This window comes from Uloborus diversus, chromosome 6 (assembly GCF_026930045.1).
Source record: "Uloborus diversus isolate 005 chromosome 6, Udiv.v.3.1, whole genome shotgun sequence".
Classification (NCBI taxonomy): domain Eukaryota; kingdom Metazoa; phylum Arthropoda; class Arachnida; order Araneae; family Uloboridae; genus Uloborus; species Uloborus diversus.
The window spans coordinates 76,156,145-76,182,088 of record NC_072736.1 but is presented as its reverse complement, the minus strand read 5'-3'; the positions used below and the strand labels follow the sequence as shown (position 1 = coordinate 76,182,088).

Here is a 25,944-nt window from a genome sequence, read left to right as displayed (position 1 = left end):
TTGTTCCTTAACTGTTTGGCAGAAAAAGCTAAAGAATTTTTCTGTATTGGTAGAGAGATTTCTTGTAAACCGTGAAACGTGTTTTGTATTTTTTTTTAATTTACAATTTTGTTTTTTATCATTTATTTCACAAGTGATAATCTTCAGAAAATTAATTTTTAGTGAAGCCCCATGTTTGAATTTCAAATACTCATAATAAAATTGACGATAGTAAAAAAGAAAAAATCGTCCAAGTTCTAGGCAGGATAGAAAACCCGTAGCTGTGCGCATTTTGAAGGTAGATTAGATAATAAATTATCTTATCTCTCTGGATATCTAAGGTAGAAAGACTGCTCATTCTGCCATCAAGTGTGAACAGAGCCGGAATGGGAATGAAATTCAGCAGGGGCATCCAGAGAAAACCTACGCCTCTCCAATTAATTAACAAAAACATAATTCGTAATTAAGTATCTAATTAATATTGAAGAACATAAGAAATTATTAAAATACTTCATAATTTATTCAACACTGAATTATTAATTGTATTGACTGGAAAATTAAATATTTATTAATGTCAATAAAAAATAATATTTCATTAAAAAGGAGCAAATATTCGCAATTACTTTTCAAAAAAATAAAATAATAGTTTAAAAAAACACGCTTTCGTAGCAAAATGAACTAAAAAGTGAAAAATAATCTTTGGATGATAGTACTTGACCAATCACATAATTTTAATGTAATACAAAAAAGCGCGGGGGGCTGTCTATTTACATTTTTGCTTGGACAACAAATGGAAGAAATTCAAGACAACTGATAAGAAGCCCCCCACGCTTTTTTGTATTACATTAAAATTAAGTGATTGGTCAACTAATATCATCCAAAGATTATTTTTAATTTTTTAGTTCATTTTGCTACGAAAGTGCGTTTTTTTTAGTTTTTTAAACTATTATTTTATTTTTCTGTTTTTTAGTCTTATGTTGGAGAATTATCAGGTGACGAAATCTCTACATAGTATAAAATGAAGTGTCCAAAAAGCGTCTGTGTGTTTGAACTCGCAAAACTCGAGAACTACCCGGTCGATTTCGCTGAAATTTTCACAATTTGGCACTCCTTTCTTCATTAAATTTATCAATAAAAAGTGAAGGAATTGTCCTACAGTTTTCTTTTTGACACCATTGAAAAGAGCTACCTTTTTTACTCCAGATCTAACTCGACCTATGGTCGGAAGTTTAATTCTCTATCTCCATTAGAAAAAAAGTTACAAGCGAATTAAATGAAGTTCAAAAATCTGTTCTCTATTCAAGTTTTTAACCATTTTATTTTGCGTTTCCACGGTAACGCTTTTTGAATCCATTATTTCAATCTTTCTCATTTTCAATTCTGAAACTTATTTTATTTTGTGTTTCCATGGTTACGCTTTTTAAATCCATCTTTCTCATTTTATTTTAATTTTTTAAAAGTATTTTAACATCTGTCGTCATTGTTTGGAGTTGAAATTTTGCATGATGATTATTTTTTCTTTTATTTATGCCTGATTGTTGAAAATACGTCACTTGATACAATTTTTGTTTTCAAAATAGACCGGGAAAAGCCGGGCAACGCAGCTAGTCTTTACTAATAATAAAGCTGAAAGTCTCTCTGTCCGGAGGATGTCTGGATGTCTGTAGGATGTCTGTGACGCGCATAGCGCCTAAACCGTTCGGCCGATTTTCATGAAACTTGGCACAAAGTTAGTATGTAGCATGGGGTGTGCACCTCGAGGCGATTTTTCGAAAATTCTATGTGGTTCTTTTTCTATTCCAATTTTAAGAAAAAAAATATCATAAGATGGACGAGTAAATTACGAAATTATCATAGCGTGGAACCGTAACATGGGCACAAGCCAATTGGCGAGATACGAAATTATCATAACGTGGAACCGTAAGATAGGTACAAGCCAACTGGCGAGAAAATTCACCATGCATTATTTGTAAATATACAGGCGAACCAAAAGACCTTTTGATTTTTCTATTACGGGCAAAGCCGTGCGGATATCACTAGTTGTTTATAAAACGAGTGCGAGGTAATATCTCGTTTATAAAGTTAAGACAAGGGGCACCCCGATGGGAAGCTACTGTGAGTCATCGATGTAGGTTTGCGGAAATCATATTTATATTACTTTGAAAATTTGAGATGCATTTGAATAAAAGTTTTGTTCAACAATGGTCTGATCAGAAATGAATTTCCATTTCAAGGCTCACCTAAATTTTGGCATGAAATTAGTTAAAAACAATTATATTTCATGTTCTAATTACCTTGGAACATTGGAACAAATTTTGTCTGATGCAGAAAAATTAAATTTTTTTGTAGATATTTTTAAATAATTTTTGCAAGCATTTTTTAATGTTTTTTTTTTTAATTTTTTCTTTTTCACATTGTTGGACTTATGCCAAAATATTGATTAAAATTGGAGGAAACTAACAATTAAAAGAGCTGATTAATTAATTTGATTATAGAATGTTGCATTGTTATCGGGTCTGAGGTCGCGTGCCAAATTTCAAAAGAATCCGATCGCAGGAAATGGGCGAAATTTAAGCTGCAAGATTCCGTTACAAGATACATACATTAGGGTGGAACGAAAAAATCAAAGTTTTTATTTTCGAATCGTAATAGTGCGGAAAAGTTGCGATTGGTGAAGACCTACAAAACGAAACAAAGATTTTTAAAATCGGATAATATCTTCCGATCCCGCAACGAGCCTGAATATTTGAAAAAATGGAAAATTTCGTGTTTTCTTAGTGATTTTTCAAAAATTTTGTTTTATGTTTCTTTTTAAGGCTCTAAGATGGAAAAGTTACGATTGGTGAAACCTTCAGAAATAAAAAAAAAAATTGAAATCGAATAATACCTTCTGATCCAGAACCAAGCCTAAAAAATCGAAAAAGTTGAGAATTTCCGGATTTTTCCGAATTTTTAACATTTTTGGATCAATGTACTTTTTCAGGCTACAGAACGGAGTAGTTACGTTTAGTGAAGACTTCAAAGTGAAAAAAAAAAAAAAAAATCTTTTTGAAATAAAACAATACCTTCCGATCGCGCAACGAACCTACATGTTTGAAAAAATATAAACTTTAAGCCCTTTTTTCAGCTTTTTTTTTCTTTTAGTTTAACGATCCTCATAAGTTCGGTATGAAATACTAATGGAAGAACGTTTGTTTATAAAACAAATGTGATATTTTAGTACTGGAGCCTGCCTGTAAATTGTTCACAAGGCCCTGTAATCCCGCGATACTCATACTTGTTTATGCCGCTTAGTACAGTGTATGCATCTAATACGCCCCATTAGCGAAATAAAGAACCGCAAAAATTTCACAGACGCGGTGCCATTCATGTTTACAGAACAATTCAAACCTGTCGATACTTACCTGACAATCTAAAACAAGTTGTTTACCCTGTCATTGAAAGAAACTCTTTCTTTGCGCATCCCGAAAACTTATTAATGGCAATGGTGTTTGATGAAAGGGGGCACATAAGAGAACAAGCATTTAAAAACGTCTTGAAAGCCAGCGAATCTGTTTCTAAAGGCAAAAGCATTAGAAACTTTGTCATTCCATCTCTAAATTTCGAAGCAGAAGGTTACACAGAGATTATTAATTGGAACACGACAAAGCTATCTTCTCCACCTTTTCTTCGAAAAGTTCCTAACAAAGACATTGAAAATTTTATTGCAACAGGCACTATACCCGACTGGGATATAAAACTATTCCCCTGCCATACGCAAGCTGTCGAAAGATGTGTGAAGCTAGTGACGGAGGCTTCACTCAAAGTGTGTGGATTTAAATCAAAAGATGGCTACATAAGAGCAACATTGAAATTCAGATCAATTGTGCCCGAATTTTCCAAAAAATCTGATTATAAATTAGTTTTAACAACTAACACTTAAAACAATAAGACTTGTATACTGGATTGTAAATTTGGTAAATATTTTATAACTTTCTATTATTTGAAAATGTTTCATTGTTGTAAAGAATAGTAGTTTTGCATGTTTCAAAGATACCTTAAAAGTCAAGAAATAAATTAATGTTTATGTTTAATATAGGGTTTTTTAAAGGCTTTTCCCTGTAACACCGGGGGAAAAAACAAGAACAATTTCATTTTAATCACTAAGAAAAGATGAAATTCTCAATTATTTTACTTTTCATGCTTGTTCCTGGATTAGAAGGTATTATTTGATTTCAATATGTTTTTTTAAATTTCTGAAGGCTTCACCAATCGTAACTTTTCCGTCTTAGAGTATTAAAAAGAAACGTTGGAGCAAAATTTTTAAAAAATCTCTAAGAACACATGAAATTTTCCATTTTTTTCAAATTTTTAGGCTCGTTGCGGGATCGGAAGATATTATCCGATTTTAAAAATTTTTGTTTTGTTTTGTAAGTCCTCACCAATCGCAACTTTTCTGCACTATTACAATTCGAAAATAAAAACTTTATTTTTTTCGTTCCACCCTAGTAAACAACTTGTTTTAGATTGTCAGGTAAGTATCGACAGGTTTGAATTGTTCTGTAAACATGAATGGCACCGTCTGTGAAATTTTTGCGATTCTTTATTTCGCTAATGGGGCGTATTAGATGCATACACTGTACTAAGCGGCATAAACAAATATGAGTATCGTGGGATTAAAGCGCCATGTGGACAATTTACAGGCCGGCTCCAGTACTAGAATATCACATTTGTTTTATAAACAAACGTTCTCCCATTAGTATTTCATACCGAACTTATGAGGATCGTTAAACTAAAAGAAAAAAAAAAGCTGAAAAAAGGGCTTAAAGTTTACATTTTTTCAAACATGTAGGTTCGTTGCGCGATCGGAAGATATTGTTTTATTTCAAAAAGATTTTTTTTTCTTTTTTTTTTCACTTTGAAGTCTTCACTAAACGTAACTTCTCCGTTCTGTAGCCTGAAAAAGTACATTGATCCAAAAATGTTAAAAATTCGGAAAAATCCTGAAATTCTCAACTTTTTCGATTTTTTAGGCTTGGTTCTGGATCAGAAGGTATTATTCGATTTCAATTTTTTTTTTCTTTCTGAAGGTTTCACCAATCGTAACTTTTCCATCTTAGAGCCTTAAAAAGAAACATAAAACAAAATTTTTGAAAAATCACTAAGAAAACACGAAATTTTCCATTTTTTCAAATATTCAGGCTCGTTGCGGGATCGGAAGATATTATCCGATTTTAGAAATCTTTGTTTTGTTTTGTAAGTCTTCACCAATCGCAACTTTTCCGCACTATTACGATTCGAAAATAAAAACTTTGTTTTTTTCGTTCCACCCTAACATACATACATACAGGTGAAGCTAATAAAAGCGTGTTAAAAATAGCTCAATTTTCGCTTTAATTAAATAATTAAATTAATCAGCGACTTAGAAGCTATTAATAGTATGAACTTTATCATAAGTATAAGATTCTCTCAGAAATAAGGGGTCCGGGTTTTTTTCCCCAGAAAATCTTTCGAATTTGTAGCTTTAAAAATGTATTTAAGACGAATTTTGGTAGTGTTAGGGGAAGAAGAGGTTCGGGGGCAGTTCTCTATTTATTTTTCAAATTGAAACTTAAAAAACGCAATTGTTATCTGATTATATTAGGAAAAGGGGGCTCTCCCTCGGAAATTTTCAAAATTGTAGCTCTAAAAGCGCAGTTGTAGACCATCTTTGCTAATGTCAAAAAAGGAGAAATTCGAGGTCCGCTTTTGGAAAATGTTTCAGATTTGTAGTCTTAAAACCACCTTTTAGGCAATTTTTGGCAGTATTAGGGGCATGTTAGGTTTAGGAGCAGTCACTCGGCTGTTCTTTGAAATTGAAACATTTAACGCAATTTTTATCTCTGTTTATGTTAGGGGAAGGGGTTCTCGGGGCTGTCTCCTGGACATTTTTCAAAACTGTAGCTACAAAGACGCAGTTTTAGACGATCTCTGGTGATGTTAAAGGGATAAGAAATTCGCTGTCCTTTGTATATGCTCTTCGATGATGTTATCATGTGGGTCTGGGGGTCTTGCCCGAAATTTTTTTTTGAAATTGAAGCCCCGGAAATTTTTTTAAACGTTTTTCTGTGATATTAGGAAAGAGGAGGGTTTGGGGATATCCGGAGGATTTCCAAATTGAAGTGCTAAAAGCTTAATTTATGCGATCTTCAATGATGGGGTGGGGAAGTTTCTCGGTCGCATAGGTGGGGGGACACTCCTCAAAGCTTTTCGAATTCGAAGCCCTAAATACGCAATTGCAGGCCATCTTTGATGAATATAGGAGGAAGAATGTGGTTGTGGTTCAGGAACCCTCCCCCGAAATTGTTTTAAAATCAAAATCTCATGTTGTAGAAAAATGAATAGATCAAGTTCGGGGAAATAAATCCCTTTCTCCCCCTTTTTTTCCTACTTCCCTATCTTCTATTACTTATTCAAACAAGCTGATGTGTGCATCACATGACTTCCTTTTACTCCAATTTTAATGTCATTTTCCCATTATTGGCAATTTTAATGTGATTCAATAGTTTACTCTCTAAATATCACCACCAGTGGCCAAATTAAAACAAGATTAAAATTTAAAAAAAACCGCTAAATTTGTGCCAGCCTGGCGACAAAACTTGGCGGCCAAAAGACCAGCAATATATCGCCGGGTCCGCCAAATTGTAACACCACTTGAGTATACATCGAAATCAACAATGATTTCCCCCCCCCCCAAAAAAAAGGCAAAAGACACCTTTAGAAACACCGGAATGCAACCAAAAGAGGAGGTACACAACTAGATCTCACTAGGAATCTACGTACCAAATTTCAACTTTCTAGGACATACCGCTATTGAGTTATGCGACATACATACGCACATACATACATACATACGTGAATACGGACGTCACGAGAAAAGTCGTTATAATTAACTCGTGGAATGTCAAAATGGGTACTTCGGGGTTTTATACGTTCTTAGGCACTTATCCGCGTGTGATCGAGTAGAAAAAAAATAAAAAAACTCAACATTAATGCGGGGGTGAGCAAAATGGAAATTAAGGCCGAATTTTGAGTGAAATTTTTTTCACGAATACAATACTTCCTTTTTACTTTCTTCTATATCTAATATATAGAAGAAAGTATTGGATTCGTGCAAATTTTCGAATTTCGAATTTTGACAGATTCGAACGTTTTGAGGTGTGCTGAGTCCATTTCGACTATTTTTGGGAAATGTCTGTCTGTCTATGTGTGTGTATGTGTGTGTGTGTGTATGTGTGTGTATGTGTGTGTGTCACGTCTGTGTGTAACCAGTTTTTTCTGGCCGCTCTACAGCAAAAACTACCGCATGAAATCGAACGAAATTTGGTACACATATGTGCCGCTATGTGAACATGTGCCATTGATTTTTGGCGCGAATTCCTCCAAGGGGGGTGGAGCAATGGGACGTTTTTTGAGTTACGCGTGCTTGCTATTCCTCAGGAAGTAACTGGCGGAATCAAACAAAATTTGGTCCATATGTTGCCATTAACAGGAACAGGTGCTGATTCAATTTTGGTGTCAATAACTTAAACGGGGGTTGAGCTATAGAACGTTTTTTGTCGTCAATTGTGACTGCTGTATCTCAAGAAATAATGAACGGAATGAAAGAAAAATTTATCGGCAAGTAGCCCTTAGTGGGTATAAGAGCTGATTTTATTTTGGTGTCAACAGCTAAAAAGGGGGTAGCGCAATCACCCGTTCTTTTTTTCCATTGTGAGTGCCCTATCTCAAGATGTAATGCTGCGTTCTGGTTGAAATTTGGAATATATGTGAATCCATATGTAAACAGGTTTTTTTTTCAATTTGGACGCCAATCGCTCCAAGAGGTGTTGATTTTTTTTTTTTTTTTTTTTTTTTTGCGAATAAAAATAGCTTTATTAATGCAACAATAATAAAGATAAATCGTAATAGATTGTTGTCTGCGTATTTCTCGTGATTTTAATTGTATGGAAATGATCGGAAATATTATCTCAATGATTTAAAATTTTTAACTGTTGCCATCTTATGTTTGTTAATAAATAAAATATTTGTAATTAATTTAAGCAAGGCTTTTATAATAACTTTCATTTTTCGCTTTTTGCTTTGCTTTTGCAATAATTCAGACATTGGAATGGTCGTCAAGTTTTTTCATGTGAAATTTTGTTTTTGTTGGGAATATTGCTTCCTCATCAAGCATGGGGAGGGATCAGAAAAAAAAAGAAAAATATAGAAGAAAGTTTCGTGATAGCCACAACATACTAGTTTGTAAAAGAAAATAATAATTGATAAAAATGTTATGAAAAATCCTTTCTCGATTTTGACTTTCCAAAACCAAATGGATGCTTTGACTTTTCTTACTCAAATTTTAAATTTCCGGTCTGATATTTTTATTTGTTACGATGAACCATTTGTCCTTTATCTATTTATGATGGTCCGTGTAAGATAAATGGAGTAAACAGAAGAGTATTAACGGCCCTCCAGTATCTGTTCATCTAAGGTATTTTACAAGCTAATTCCTCCCCTTCCGAAGGAGAAAATTCTGGTTGCGCTCATTCCAATCCGTTAATAGTGTGTACTACTACAACCAAAATTAAATCTTCAGTACAACACTAAGTCTCAAATCCGGACATTTTGCCAACAAGCTTTTGAAATACACCATTGTCAGTCATTATAAATCTACTGCAGGATGAATCCCTCTATAATATATATTTCCAATCTACCTTATTTCCTGCAATTCATCATTAGTTTGCTTCTGTAAACTTGAATATCTCATCTCTTCAACGGCACTGTGGATTCTTCCTCCGTCTTTTCTTACCTCTCAGTATTCAAAGTAAGACTTAGGTGATCTACTTATGATGATTATCATGACCATCTTTGTAAGGTGCCCAGCTCAATTCCCATTGACTTCTTTTGCTCTACAAATGACATCAGTATCTTTGTTTTGCTCCCGAACCCATGTGTTTCGTTTTCTGTTTCTTCAAGTGATTCCAGTTATGCATCTTTTCCATGCTTCTCTAAGTAAACTGCAGATTCCGATCAGTTTTGCTTGTTAATGTCCTAGTTACTGTTGATACAAATGAAACACCCGTGGAGTAGTCATGGGAAAAAAAAATCAGAGGAAGCTATAGCAGAATTTCGGGGGAGGGGGGGGGGTATGGTTAGTTTTAGTCGTTTTCCATGGGCAAAAGCGGACAATTTCTGCGCTTTGGATGAAAATATATCCCTAATTCCCCCTCCTCCGGATACGGCAATCTAAAACACACTCGTCAAAAACGTTTGTTTCCAAACAAATTTGGGGGTCACTTTTTTTAAATATTACTATTTCCTCTGAATGCTCTTTAAGCAAGTTTAACTATTAGTACAGTAAAAATAGGGGTCGGACCCAAACATCCAAAAAAAGAAGCTAAACCTGGTGCAAATTGTTTATTACCCACCCAATAAGAAAGGTAAAAAGTCCCACCTCATTGTGAGTCGGGTTTTGGAATGGGGGGCATCTAAAAATTGCTGTTTTGGGTATTTTTCCAGAATTTTTAGAGTAAATTTAAAGTGAGAATATTATGTTATACTAAATTTAAAAGCATGAAATTAAAGGTGTTTGACCCCCAAGAGGGATGACATAACCCACCAATGCTACAGAGCCCCCCCCCCTATCCCCGTAAAACGAAGCAGTACCCCCAAATCCCCCTCCATATATTTCATATGGAAACATTATTTTATGCTAAGTTAAAGTTAGAAATCAAGTGTGTCCATCCTCCAAGAGCGATGGTGCACCTCCTATCGAAGCTACAACACTCCCCCTCTGCCAAATAAAATAAATCCTCACCCCCCACCCCCCCACCTTTCATTTCAAGTAGAAGTATTATTTCATGCAAATCTAAAATGCATTAAATCAGGGCTGTCCACCCCATAAGAACAGTAGCTCAGGTCCCTAAACGAAATTATATACTAAAATATTATCCTCCCCCCCCCCCCTCTGATGGTGCACATTTGATTAAATGGCCAGAAAAATTACGCTGAACTGTTTTTTGCTTTCAAATGATTTCTCCTAAGCTTGTAACAAAAAGTCTTCGTTATCAACATGTTTTTTGGAATCTAGATCCTCAGCAAAATCGTTATTGTTGCAGCTATGTCTAACACAGTTTGTGCATATAATTGAGCACTTCAGTCCACTTTCAGACTTTTCAAACATTCACTATATCCAATGAACTCATCACAGCATCAAGCACAAGATTTGAGACGCAGAAAGTCACCTAGAGCAGAAGGCTTGGCTGTTGTAATAGGACGCAGATTATGTTTCTGTCAGGGCCGGATTAGCCATAGAGCAGAAGTAGCAAATGCTACCGGCCCCGCGCTTCTGGGGGCCCCGTGCCATGAGAAAAAAATTCCAGAAAAAAACTACTTTTCCGTACTTTTACCCGTTTACATTTTTCTATTTAGATCTAACTTTTCTAAATATTCAAGCAAATGAAAAATTTTATATTTTTCATTAAAGCGCAGACTCGTTATGGAATAATACCATGCTGACCAGTATCATTGGTGCAGAGAGGAAGGTGGGGGGGGGGGGGGGCTTTTTGCGTCATTTAGAGAAGGTAGGTAACACTATCTTTAGTCACGTCAGAGGAAGCACGAAGGGGATGTGGGGGATATCGCTGATTGCTTTCCAGAAATTTCTCTTAATTGAAGTTTTAAAACGCAATTTTAGTTAATCTTTCTTAGTGCTAGGAGAAAAAGCTCAGTTGGGTTAGAAAATTTTAAAAACTGACCTAAAAATTACAATTTTAGGCAATGTTTGGTAGTTTTATTAGAACGGATAATAAAGTTTTCTCTTAGATTTTTTTTTTTCAAAAAGTATTTTATTAAATTTAAGGGATTTAGGGATCCTTCCTGAAACTTTCAGCTGTTCAAGCCTAAAAAAAGCAAATTTAGGCTGTTTGATTAGAGTAGAGGAAAGAGGATGGGGTTCTTTCCTGAAATTGTGTTCAAAACTGAAGTCAATTTCAAGCTATCTTTGGGAAGAAAGGGTTTGAGGGATCTATCTATAATATAGCTGAAAACAAAGTTTCAAGCTATGTGAGAAGTTTAAAGAAAGAGATGAGGAGCCGGAAAAAATTCTAACTTAAATTTTCAAATCGCGATTTTGGATTATCACTGGAAATGTTATCGGGCTATCTTTGGGAAGGGGGGGGGGGATACGGATTTGCTTCACAAAATGTTGGAAACTGTAATCTTCAAGACGCATGCTATCTTTAGTTCTAACTTTAGGTATTGTCCGTTTTTCACTAGTTGAGACTTGGCCACGCCCCCAACACGTGGTATCGGAAGATTCTATATGCGTCTTTTGGGGATGAGGCTTCAGACCAACACTGAGAAAGGTTGCAATTGGTCATCGTTATCGCGCTGTAAGAAGAGGAGTGTTCTATAATTTTCTAAGAAATTACCTCCCACCTTCTTTCCCGAAAAAAAGGTGTGCTACTAAGACAATTGTTCGACTTAAAAGTATTTTAAGATTTGCAGTGTATTTCTATACGTTTTGGGTTAATTTATCATTGATTTTGCGAAGGAAATCCTAAACTTTCTGTCTTTCATGCTAAGTAAACATTTTCTGAAAACACGGTGAACAGTTGCAGGTGAAATTGGAAGGAAAATTTTTCCTTCTATTCTGCTGAAACTTTCACAGCTCTCAAACGTGGGTTTTTCATAGGTATTCTAATTATAAATCTCTAATCGCATATTGTTAACTTTGCTGGTCAACCATTTCTCACCTTATTTTCGATCCGATTTCTTCTTTAAAGCGTTTATGTAAATATTACACAGTGCTTAGGGATAAATGAACTACTTTCGCAATATTTCGAACTGTTTTACTTCGAATATAATGAAGAATTAATGCGTTTTCGAATTGTGTTTGTTGTTACTTTGCGAATACGAGTCATTTTTAAAATAATACGTAGATTTGTAAAGTGAACAAGCAAAAATTAATGCCAAAAGATTTTTTAACTATCACCGCATTGAAAAAAAAAAAAAAAGAAAGAAAGAAAGAAAACGACAGACGATAACTTTAATTTCGAATTTTTCTGAAAATATTTCTGTGTCACCTCATTTTTGGCCCATTTCAAACAGTCAATATTTTGTAAAAAAAAAATGTTGAAATGATGTAATCATGTAGAGACAGTATGAAAAAGTATTGAACTACTATTTCGATTCCTAGGCACTTCATTTTTAACCATACACATTTAAAGCCTACGAACAATTTTGGAAGCCTCAGTAGGTAAGTTGCACTCTGTGTGACACATTTCAATACTTTAGTACTATTTTTTTTTTCCAATATGGCTTTTATTCTTCAGAAATGAAAAAAGGAACAAAACAAAAATTAAAGCTTTTCACATGCCAATATGTTTATCTACAGAATAATTGAATAAGTGCCTGAAACAACGTTTTATGTTACTGTTTTAACCTATTTATTTTTGTAAATACGAAAAAATATACATGCTTTTTTTATTCAAGTTTTTTCGATTACTCTAAAAGTAATTCAGTTCTTCCAGGACTTTTACGGAACAGCGTTACGTGTGGGGATCATAAAATAAGCAAAAGTTTGTTGCCCGTATTCTAATACAGATCCGAACAAAGACGGACACAAGGGAGGGGCGATGGGGCGATCGCCCCTTCCTTGAGTCGAGATGCAGAACTCTTCCACGGCATGTCTTTGATACTGAAGTTGAAAATTGTTTTAGCCTATCTTCAATAGTTTGACGAAGCTCTTGCTGTCTGGAAAATGAATGTGTAGCACATATCTTATTCTTAACACATTACTGATAGAGATCTGAACTTTGTACATAGGAAGTATTTCAAAGTTCCAAAAACTCAATTTTAGAAGATTTTAGATGATATTAAATAGGGTTATAGGGTTCAAGAGCTCATCTCAGGAAAGTTTCGAAAATTGAAGTCCTCCCCCCCCCAAAAAAAAAAGAGGAACTTTAATGGGACACCTTTGATGGCGTTAAGGTAAGGGATGGGGTTTGGTACACTCCTCCACAATTTTGTAGAAAAGGAAGTCCCTCCCCTTCCCAAAATAACTGAAATGAGACGATCTTTCATGGTGTTTGGAAAGGGGGGGGGCGGAGGTTTGCGAATTTATAAAAGGGTAAGGGTGTGAAATCAATCGCCCCCTCCTTGAATAGTTTCTGGATCCGTCCTTGGCTCTGAATGTAAAATGCGTTATTTTTATCAAGAAACGTTGCTATAGTCAACCTATTCAGTTGTTCAACATATCCCACACTGGCAAGGAAACTGACTCAACCACAAGAAAAAAAAACAGCAATGGAGAAAATTAAGGTTTGACGCAATAGTAATTTTAAGTGATTTAGTCTCAAACATTACAATATGCGCAGTCAACTTATTATGTGATGTTATGTGATGTTTATTAATTAGTTTTTGAAGTATAGATACATAATGCATACTTTAAGTTCGAAAAATATTCTTCCAAATTATGAAATTTTAATGATGTGTCATTATTGATGAAATCGTTTCTACGCCCCCCCCCCCGCACCATTTACGTGAGCTAACTTTGTGGTTTTTGTGTCGAGAAAAAGCACTAAATTTAGATTTTAAATCAATAGCCGGTACGGTTTTCCCAGATTTTGAATTGTGTCACTTTCCTTGCCGGAGTGCGAGATGATTCTTTATTAAAAACATACATGATCATAAACAAATTGTGACTAGAGCTATCCAGGAAGGGGGGGGGGGAGCCGGTCTTTTCCCTTAAAACAATTCTTACTGCGATTTTGGTGACTTAGAGCAAACCTAAGGAGTCGTTCACAAATGATGTCACGCTTGAAAGGGGTAGGGAGAGAGGGTTCGGGGTTCATGAACTTGGGACAGTTAGTCTCAAGGGGGAAGGAGGGGATTATAAGAAATATGACTTCACATATTTTGGTCCAAATAAAAGCGTTCGTTATAGCAATATGTTCATCGAACATTGCGTGAGATGTGACGAGGGGAGAGGCTAAGGTGAAGTGTAACGTCCTTTATGGACAATCCGTGTTTACGTTAGGCTACTGTGTACTGAAGTGTTATAACTAACTTCGTTTCTGCCCCCCCCCAGAAACGAAGTTGGTTACCTCCCCCCCCCCGCCTTAAAAATACTCGCCCTGGGGGTAGTCGTCATCTCTTAAGCCGGCCCAACCGATGAACCTATAATTTTAAAACAGTATTCAAACCAAAGACACTTTTTATAACGCATCGCAAATTATTACATATTTCTAAACATTAATATTCATGCAATACTTAGAGAAATAGCCTTGATTTTAATAGTCAATTGCTTTAAATATTTCAGATTGATTTTTTATTGTTTTCTCATTTACTTTTATTTCTCACATGTAAATCCTTTCTGGAACAATTGCCCAGTCCCCGCCTTTGGTTCAACCAAGTTTTTTTTTGGGGGGGGAGGGGGGGGGCAACTTTTGTTCGAATAATGTTTTCATCATTTTTCAAAAATAACTGCTACTGTAGATCTACTGACTGTATATCCGCTCTATATGATCTGAAATTTTGTACAATCCATACAGATGCATCAAAAAGACCCAAACCGTAAGAGCTACTGAGTCACCCCCCCCCCCTCAAGAAAAGGGAGAGGGAGATGGAGAGAGATATTAAGTCTTCAAAACGAACGCAACCCTTAAGCATTTCAATGCCACAGTCTGTGTGGCAATGAAGTTTTCCTGCCCCCCCCCCTTTTTTTTTCATCAGAGTACTTGCAATTTCGAATATAGGACGTTAGTGTTTAAAAGGATATCGTTCAAAATTCAGAAAGCCTATCCTTAACAGAAATGTTTCATTCGGAAAACAAAATACCTTACTTTTTTTTGTAAATACAATATTTTTGTTCTGAAATTTTTAGTTTAAAAAGTATAGATTCCCCGTAGACGACAGTTACGCGAAGCTAGAAACGAAAGGAAAGAACACAAAGACATTTTTACAAATTTAAATGCCCGCCAAATTTAGGGTTGTCTCAATTGAATGCGGTAGCGATCACCCCCGCGCTAAACTTAGCTTTGCTTTCGGGAAGGCGTTCCGAAGTCTCTTCTCCTCATGAACGCACAATAAAGAGTGGTGGTTTGGATCATTTCCTCCGAATATGGATAAGCTAGGGAAATAGGTGGCTATAATTTTTTTTTTAATCGAGACGGTTCAAGGATTCTCTTCGAAATTTAGTGCCTAAAATGCAACTTTAAGCAATTTTTTGGGGGGAACGCAGGAGAAGGAGGATTTTGAAATTCCCCAAGCACAAATCCTAAAAACAGTCTTTGGGGCGATATTAGACAAGGAGGAAAGGTTTACCATCCAGAAAATGTTTGAAAGTGTCTTTCGTCTTAAAGCTTTCGAAATTGGTTCCTGAAAAGGTAATAATTATTCATCCTAAACTCTTTGCTCGCTTAACTTCATGTTAGTTTGTCGCCCTCAAAAATTGCCGCCCGCGACACTACAAGGAGCAAAATTAAGAGATCATGACATAAGAGAAGAAAAGATTCTTTGAATGTTTACACGTATGCTGAGCAAAATAAATAAATTGTTAATAGAATATAATTTGTTGAAGAACTAAAATAATTGTGCGTGGAAGAAAGACTTTAAATCTCGTTTTTAACTATTTTCCTCTGAGTGGGAGGGAACTAAAAAGCTGCTGCCAATGCCCCGAACCAAACCCATTTCTTTTGCATCACCAAAGGAAGCTGAAAATTTTTTATTCGAACTTAAATTTCAGAAAATTTCAGGGATAAAATTATTGAACATAATAGAAAACCCGCTAAAACTGCTTTTTGGAACTTCAAGTTTTGAAAAATGTCCATGGGTGAAATCCCAAGCTCGATCCCTTCCTATAACATCATCTAAGGTGGTCTAAAAATGCGTATTTTGGACTATAATTTCAAAAAATCCCCCCCCCCCTTTGGGATTGTACCTCTCTCCCTCCAGCATTGTTAACGATGGGCTAAAATGTACTTTTAAGGCATCAATTTTGTAAATTTTCCGGGTTGCGTTGGAGAGTGCCTGAACTCCATCCCATACAAACGTAACCAGCGATGGTCTACAATCACGTTTTCAACACTTCGATTTCAAGAAATCTCCAGGGGATGACTTTCGTGAACTCCCCACCCCGCCCCAAACTCAGCAAAAATCGTATAAAATTACCATTTTAGAGTCTAAAAATGTTCTACCTAAAACTGTGTTTTTAGATTAATAATGGGTAATAAATTTGAAAATTTTCCAATGGGGCTTCCTTGGACACCCCTCTCTCTCTCTACAACATCATTAAAGATAATCAACAGTTTTCTTTAAGATTTCAATTTTAAAAATTGCATGAGGAGTGTCGCTGTAAATCCAAATTTTTCCCTTTAATTTTACCTAAGATGGGATGCAATCGCGTTTTTTAACTTCAGTTTCAAAAAATCTCCGAATAAAGAACTCTGAACCTTCTCTCCTCCAAATGTCATCAGAAGTCGTTAAAAATGAGTTTTCAGAATTGAAATATCAAAAATTTTCCGGGGGCAAGCCCCCGAACCTGACCCCCCCCCCTTTTTTTATATATATCGTTCAAAAATTGCGTTTTTGGAATTTAAAGCTAAAAACATGTAGTGATGGGAAAGACGAGGGGCAATATAAGTCGAAAAAGGGTTATAACCCTCGTAAAGCTCTAAAATCATATCCATATTTATGTATTCATGCGTGTTATAAATCCATCTCCCGTATCCATGAAGAAGTGAACAATTTTTTACTATATCATGTAAAAACGAGGGCCCCTTGAAAACATTTGCTACGGGCCCCGCGTTGGCTTAATCCGGGCCTGGTTTCTGTGGTGCTTTCTTTGCACCCATGAAAAATGACCTAGCTTTCCCATACTTACAAGTGACCTATACACTGCATTGCTGGCATATTTCCTTGAAGCTTACATATCATTACCAAAAATATGACCAAGCAGGTATCTTCCATCTATTACATATGAGTCAGTGAGAAGCAAAGTGGAAAAATTAAAAATTTGGAGATAACCAGTACAAATGGTTGGTGAACCTCTCCTCTATCTTGGGGCAAGAAATGGTACTAGTAGACCTGGTAGTTGCTTCTATACAGCATGATTTAGAAAAGAAAATCAATGAAAGCCTACCTAGGATCTTATTTTTAAACGCGTTTTATTCAAAACTTGAAAATGTCCACTTACAACCCTTTACTTCTCACTGCCTCATATATGACACCAGCTGTTCGTTCTGTGATGTTGGATGATCCTTTTGCTTCAGATAATAGTACTTTAATGACACAGGATTTCTTTCCTTCTGAAACCAGATTCATCGAATACTGATGGAGGATCAGCGCATAACTCGTACCAGAAGTTTTAGCAATTTGTTATTCCATCTTTACTGTTCATACCATTCGGTGTAAAATATGGTTTGGGTTTACACATCTTTACAGATAGTAACTACTCTCGTAACAGAAGCTAAAGACATAACTGCTTACAACCTTTACAAAGAAATGCCACAAAATTGTTTGCCTTCAATATCCTTTGATGTTACTACCCAAACGTTAAAGGTCTCATCGCAACTCCCCTTATCATCAGCAAGCAATACCACTACCAACTTGAGGGTGAAGAAACTTTTGGGGGCTTTAGAAACGGATTGGGATTTCCAAACTGGGAGACAAAAAGGTGTAAATATTTAGCATTCTATTGTTGTATTGCTCATTGCACTCATCAAGACTTGTTCTATCGTTGAATCACTACAAGTTCTAGACCACCTGAACTTGTCACTGCGTTAGATCGTTGGATAGCTGATGTTTTAGCTGATGTTTGATGTGATCAAATTTTTTTTTTATCGCATAATGTACTCAAAAGTTTCAGATAGTGTTGCAAGTTTATGTCCACATATTTAGCATAATTCACATAACCAGCTGCGTAAAAGAGAGGTAACTTGGTGTTTGCAAATAAGAACCCCCACCGGCTTACAGGGTGCAGAATTGCAGCATTGCCTGTCTTACTATTGGCAATTCCGGTTTGTCCTACTCTTACGGTGATGGCAAAAGATTGTAGAAAAGTTGAATTTAATCAAGAAGAAGTAGGGGAACTTTGGTCGATTTGAACTTTTTTTCACAGGAATTTTGTTTTCCAGCGCTCTAAACAATTTAATAACTCCAGTCACAAATAATGTGGTTACTGAGCTCGCTTAGATCTTTTAGAATTATCCTTCTGACATTACCATATCATTGTGAGGCATTTTGTACTTCGGAAAAGTTTAAGTCAGGGAAATTTTTTCGTAAACTTCACTGTAATAGTTGAATTTAGAATGTAAATTCAGGGTTACCCCCTTCCTTAAAAGCGATGGCGCACCCCTTTAAGTGTGACGGAGTACCCATCCAGAATAAAAGTCCTCAAAAAAAAAAAGGAAATACCCCTTGAAAAAACTGCCTTAAAAATTCCAATGACGCAAAGCTGCTCCATGGAAACCCCCCGCCTGTGCACTCCTGTTAATTAGAATTTTGTTCTGTGAGAGTTTATTGTTTTACTATTATAGAGTGGTTTCTGCGAGGTTTGAGAATTTCTTTTTAAGTAATAGAAATTATTTTATTTAAATTGAGGATTATTTCGTCCCCCTCCTTTCCCCCAAAACCCGACGCGCAAAGTGCTGGCACTTTTTACCCCTTCTTGCTGGAAGGGTAAGAAGTAATTTGCAACAGGTTTCACCTTTTTTTCTTTTGGATGTTTGGGTTTGGCCATTTTTTGGCCTAATTTTACTGTACTATATGTTGTTATCTTTCTTTCCTTCATGATGCTTTCATTTATCGTAATTACTTGTTCCAGATAAGTCTAATTATACACCGTTTCCTATTCATCCACGTCAATAATGACATTCCATGGAGAAATAAAGACGTTTGGAATGAAGGGACAAGGAAATATTATAACGTTAAATCATCCATTCGCGGGGCAGGCAAAGCGGGCGACCGCCCAGAGCGCCAGATCTATAGTGCGCCAAAAGAAACCGATATTTATTGCTATCTAAATTATTAATCTCTTCTTTCCCCTTTTCGAAATATTTTCTATTTGAAAAATATGTGTCATTTTCTTTTATAACTGTATATTCGTATTTGAAATTTCGTAATTGGTTACGTTTTTTACTTCCTTTTACAAAAAAGGAAGTATTGTATTCGCGAAAAATTTTTTACCAAAAAATCGGTCTTAACTCCCATTTTGCTCACCCCCGGTTGAATGTTGAGTTTTTTTCCCCCCGACCACACGTGGATATGTGCCTAGGAACGTACAGACACCCGAAATATCCACTTTAACGATCCCCGAGTTAATTACAACGAGTTTTCTCGTGACATCTGTATGTACGTTATTAATGATCGTAATAATAATTTTTAGCACTACCAATTTCTCCATTTTATTTATTTATTTATTTTGTAATTTCGACTTTAAAAATGCATAGTTAATAGTTCATTTCTGCGGGACGATTTTTTTTCCTCTGCTTTCCTAATTTTTCAAAAATAATTTCAAAGTTTCTTCCAATTTCTCTGGGTCAAATTTTCATTTAATTGTTAGTAAAATTACTTTATGTTAACGATACATAAAATTTTTAAAATATTAGGGGTAGTCTGTGGCTAATTTAGGAGTAATTTTTTTTTGAAATTATTTTTTTAATTATTAGTAGTCATTTAATCTTAAACTTTTATTCTTTATAAAAATTATGAGGTTACCTAAAAGCACTATGCTAAAGGAGAAAAGCATCAACACATGAAAAATGTTGTAACATTGTGTATATGTGTACAGTTATTCTAAATAGAAAAAATTACCGAATGAAAACACGAATTCACAGAATGATAAAACGAGCATGCACTACATCTTTTGAGAAGCGACATCAACCATGAGAAAAAATGATAATAATAATAATAATATAAAACGATTCCAACATTGCAAAAATGTCTTCAAGGTGCCAAATCGTTACACAAAATTTGCGGAATCAAGAAGATTTTTGTAAGTTCACAGTGACCTCAGGTGACTTCTTAAGGGGTCACTCCTGTTTCGATTGTTATTTTAATTGGAATTATTTTCCAACAGACGTGTTGACATGAAAATAACATCCCCCCCTTTCCATTATTAGATTTATGTACACAAGATTGCTTGTATGGATATCTATCTTGTCATTTTATCTTATATCTGTTGAAATAGAAATGTTATCTTCTTTTGTAGTTGTTGTACTGATAGTGTGACTGACTGATATCTTTATTTTTACAGGCTTGGTTGTGACAAAATGGCTGTCATCAGAAGATGGGATCTTTTGGACATTCAAATGTATACATTTTCATGTATGTATTCCCAAATTTCAAAATAAGTAGAACATATAGTTACAAAAAAAATCACGTAATTGAGGGGGAAAAATCAAAAATGTTTTAACTCTTCAGAAAGAGTACTACTCTTCGAATAATTTCAAAATTTTCTATCAATTACTTGAAGTTTAGAGTAAATTCACATTATAGTCCATTGGCGCACTAAAAAAGTGGAAGGTCAAAAGAGGCGTGGGTGGGACGCGTTAGGACAGGGATTCCCTAACTGTGGTTGCAGCAAACTTTGAAAAACAAAACAAAACACACACACACACACACATACACAAAATAATAATAATAATTTTAAATATCAAATAAATAAATGAATAAATAACGTTAAGAGATATTAAAATAATGTTTATGCATTTAAAAACCAGAATTTTCACCTACGAAGTATGAAGCTTTCTGCACGCTGCTTAACGATATATCGAGATCAAATGATGAAAGATCATGCGTATTAGGTGGTCGAACCGTTTTCTGCAGCGACAAAACCCTGCAGTCTGTTGTCATGAGGTTGAACGTTTGACTGACTGCACCTTGAAATATTCCGAGATATTTTCCTTATTTTTGGCTATGCCCGGAAACAGCAATAAAAAACTGAAACACGACTATGACAAAAAAACACTAAAAGGTAAGAAACAAGATAGGTGCTGTTTGTTATCATCGTCATATTAAGTAAAACCAGTAATTTGATAGGTTAGCTATTCCTATTTATTTAGTTCTATTGAAATCATCTCTCATTTTTATATTAATAACATAATAATTCAATTCAAATACCGTAGTCGTGCCTCGTGCGTTGATATATATATATATATATATATATATATATATATATATATATATAAAACGTAGTTGAGAGAACGCACGACAGCGGCATTTGAATCGAATTATAAATATATATATATATATATATATATATATATATATATATATATAAAACGTAGTTGAGAGAACGCACGACAGCGACATTTGAATCGAATTATAATGTTATTAATGTGAAAGTGACAAGGGATTTCAATAGAACTAAATAAATAGGAATAGCTAACCTATCAAATTACTGTTTTTACTCGATAGAACGATGATATCAAACAGCACCTATCTTGTTTCTTACCTTTAATTTTTTTTTTTTTTTTGCCATAGTCGGTTTTTAGTTTTTTAACCTTTCATTTTATTAATATTTTCCGTTTTAACCTGTGATGGGCAATGGGCAACAAAATAATAGCGTGAGCAATTTACGGTAAGCATTTTAGTTTGATATACAAGAATGGTAAATTTAATTTATTGCTATGCATGAAACTGATAGAAAATTTAAATCATACAAGATTGATCTTACTTAATAAGACTGTAATAGTAATTAACACCAAACTTGTTTCTTACCCTTTGTTCCCTTAGTCGGGTTATCAACAAGTTTATTTAAAACCCATGAAAAAAAAAATCGTTTAAAATCGAGATTTACATGGTAAAATTATAATATTAAGTTATTAGGTTATAAGTTAACGGCGTGTTTTGTTTTACCTTTTTCATCCGCCATTAGACTGGCTGCAGCGTCCCTATAGTTTATTGGAGTTGCGAATCTTATTTTCAAACTAATGTAATGGAAAAAAATCTTTCTATTCTACGGGGTGCATTACCAATGCTTGAGAAATAATGCTAGGAAAGTGATTGTTTTAGGACAGGCGTTTGACTTTTTTTTAGGACAGGAGTATGACACTTTTTTTAGGACAGGAGTGTGACAAGTTCCATACAATTTGCCTGTTATGTAGGCCCAGGATTATATTTAAGGTAAATAATATTATTTTTCTATTCTAACCTCTTAACCAACCACACACTATGAGTAGAGTTAAATTTTTTCGTTTATTTAAAACAGAAATATTGTCCAGGAGAAGTAAGCGAAAATGTTTCATACCCTGTTTTTGAACTTCAAAAGTTTAATGAGAAGAGCTGACTAATCATGTTAACAAAATACTCAAGGAATCCAACAAAATGGTGATACGTAATACACAGTTTTATAGAACAGAAGATTAAAAATTACTTTTTTTTTTAACCATAATAATTGAACTCATTCCTAGGACAGGAGAATGACATGAAAATCTGGGAATACAGTTTAAAACGATGTACCTTGATGGTTTAAACAATTAAATTTATTTAAAGAATGCTATTTTACACTTTTAAGTATGCTTAATTTTGTGCTACAAATTGGATTTGTGGAATGTTGGGATACAATTTTTAAATTATTTAAGTCCATTTGAAAAACGGATAGGGACACGCCAAAAGTGTGACTTTCTGGTTATTAAAAATTTTTTGTAAAGAAAAACTAAATGAGTTATTGTTTTAATACTAGTAGAATAACATCAGATAAGTTATTTCTAACTATTAAAAAAAAAACATTTTCTGGGTTAAACAGTTTTTGTGTTAGGCCACGGGGACATAATATTGTTAGAATTTTAGAGAATCACCCATACAGATTATTTCTCAATTTTTTTTTATTTTATTTTATTTATTTTTTAATGTAACAACGCCATAATTCCCTCAGTACTTGATGCAACTCATAAGAAAGGCATCGTTTTAAAGATTTTTTTCACTGCTTTTGGCGAAAATGAAACAGAAAACTCACATTGAGATGGTTTTTCAAAAACATCGGTTTATTCTAATTTTTATTAATACTGGGGTTAACAGCCCATGTCAGTTTCATATCAAAATGCGTCTCTAGTCCCGATAAAGAAGAATCATTCGATTTTTTACGACCACACACTGCCGAAAGATAAACTAGAAAGGCCAAGTTTTATTTTTTCTTTAATAATTGTTTTAAACACGGGATCTGAGTTAAACCTAGCGACCTAAATATTCCTAAGTACCAAATCCTGTCGAAGATTACCTGAGAACTGAGAGAGCTGATAAAATTCTGAAACAATACATCTTATCGAAAATATCCTGTGTGTTCATTAATTATGTTATCATTCACATTCTGCCGTCATACTACTAAAAAGTTAATCATTCAGTAGCTGATTGATATTAAGAAATCACTTCGTCAAATGATGATGGTTGGAAAATAGCATAAAAAAATGTCAGTTGATAGTTTCAACAATTCGCAACTCCAATAAATTATAGGCGGCGCTGCAGCCACTGTCTAATGGCGGATGAAAAAGGTAAAACAAACAAATGCCGTAACTTATAACTTGCTTTGACGCTTAGTGAATGATAGCAATTTTTCATCGGGTTTGTGGGAAGCTTTCTTTACTATTCTTCTGAAATTACATTACACCACAAACTGTCTAAAGCCTATAATTTACCTCAAGGAAAACACGTGGAATGGAATGGTTTAACTTTTTTTTTAGTATTATTAATCACCGCAAGGTAGCGTATTCAAGCTCTGGAGTTGCGAATAGAATCTCTCAAAGATAAATAATAGTCGCTCTCTGCTGATATTAAGAACTTGCTTGTAATTTCGAGAGCAGTCAGTCATTAGGCGGGTCAATAGTTGACCCGTCATTTCGGCAATCAAAAGAGGTGGGGGGTCAATTACCCCCTACTCGAGTTTTAAAAACAAAAAATAATTATGTACCATAGAGGATAGTTAATCGTTATAAAATAATAAGATGGCATCAGTGCCTCTGCCGATTACTAGACGAAAAAATAGAAACCAGTAGTATGTCACAGTTTGATATGGAAGCGTAGAAGTAGGGGCGTGAACAGAAATTTTGGGGCTCGTCACAAATGACTTTTAACGGGGACCCCTTCAGACTCCGGCCCGGGCCAACAGGTGTTGTGCACGCCCCTGCGAATAGCGATATTACTTTTAATAAATACCGAAACACATGATCGCCACTTGTGGCGACTGGGACATGATTCTTTAGTAGCCGTTTTCAATGAAATGGTTGCCTATTAGCGACTGCTAATCTATAGCTTTACTATCGCGATTCTTGGACCAATATTTGTTGTAAAAGTCTAATTGTAAAAGTAAATGCCAATCCTGGCAAAAACTATTATTTGAAACCATCACAAAATGTCGTCAACTTGTTCATCAAAAACATAATATTGCATCAATCCTTCTTTTTGAGTATCCGTTTCTGTTCTTTCCTGTAATAAGCATAAACTATTTAAAAAAAAAATGCGTACTTCTTTTTAATTTTTAAATACAATTGTGGGAGCTGAAAATATTTAAGCGTCCCGTTTGGAGAAAATAAATAAATGAACATTTTATTGATCCATCTTTAAGAGAGATATATACTCTATGAGTGTATTTTTATACAAGATGTATTTCTATAATGATGTTATCTGCAGTCGCATTTTATACTGCTTTCCTTTGCATTTTATAATATTGTTCAATAAGTGTGAAGCCTTATAATTTGTTCCCCTTTTTCTTTTTACTCCCGGAATTTCCAGGTTTATTCAAAGATCACTGATTAGATTCATTCCAATGCCAGCTAGTGGGAATTTAGCGCCAACCAGAACTCCTCCCACCTCCCCTCACACATTACATTCTTCAGAACACGTAGCCAAACTTCTTATCCGTGTGTTGTACGTCAGTTGTTAGAGAATCAGCTACTTTCCTTCTAAGGAGCTCATTTTGAAAAGGTTCATCTATTTAGTGTGATGTATTTGCAGGTTTGCCCACCTAAGGGCTGTTCACTTATCGGCCGTCCGTCCCGTCCATCCCGTTTTTCTCCTCCCGAAATAGGTTTTCTTTGCTGGTTGCCATGGCAGCAAGCCATCTTGGACGGGGCCGGTTTCGATCAGACGACCCTTGATATCTGACTGCCGTCAAAAGTAGAACAGCATTTCATTGGTTTCCGCCAAGCAGCGCGCTCTTCTCTCTCGCGGGTAAATTCAGACACGTGATTGATGTATGGCGACAGTATGTGAATGCTACTCTGTTTTTGTCGGCAGTCCGTCACGTCAAAAAACGGGATGGACGGGACGGACTGCCGATAAGTGAACCGTCCTTGGAGATCATGGCGCAGAATGCGCCAGGGGAGGGTTTGTGGCCTTTAAAGGGTGCGTCCTTGTTCTTGGGGGGGGGGAGGATTAACACTCCTGATATTTGCAAAGCACAGAAAATGACGCAAAAACACACATGCCCTTAAAACGTTCTTTTTTTGCTCAAGACGTCTTTTAAAATACAGAATTTTTATTTTATTGTTTTTCTTTTTCCTCGGCAGATCTATTTTTGGAGGAAGTACTCTTTTGCTATTCCTAATTTGTTTCTGTTGTCAGAAGAAACTGCAAGCGAGAACTCTTGCTATGGCGGACATAACTAACTTGGAGAGTCAGCGATCTAGACAGGTAACTCGAATACATTCCGCTTCTTTCCAAGTTTTCTTTATACAATAGAAAAACGTCACAGATTATTTCCGGGATTTCACGGGTTTCCATCAGTTTCGTGAGAAAAACAAGTACTATATTTGAGAAAAGTTCCCTAAATCGCTACAAGTTGTGTGAATACGGACTTCCCACTATTGTAAAAAACATTTTTATAGCTATTAGTGACGATATAGGCAGCTTCTTTACCAGGTGGTTTGGTTTCAGCTGAATGGGGTCGTTTCCAAAATTTAAAAGTATTTTTTTTCTGAAAGAGCATGTTTAGAAACATAGGATCTGACCATTTTTTAAATAATT

The 25,944-nt window shown here is 35.1% G+C and overlaps 1 protein-coding gene across 1 annotated transcript in view; it reads left to right on the top strand.

The window, feature by feature from the left end:
- Window positions 1-25,944, top strand: part of LOC129224147 (uncharacterized) — a 36,995-nt gene that overhangs the window by 3,430 nt on the left and 7,621 nt on the right. The window contains exons 2-3 of the mRNA XM_054858562.1: window positions 20,240-20,310; window positions 25,488-25,611. Coding sequence (XP_054714537.1) covers window positions 20,273-20,310; window positions 25,488-25,611 — 162 coding nt within the window. The 5' untranslated portion in view covers window positions 20,240-20,272. The remainder of the gene's footprint in view (window positions 1-20,239; window positions 20,311-25,487; window positions 25,612-25,944) is intronic.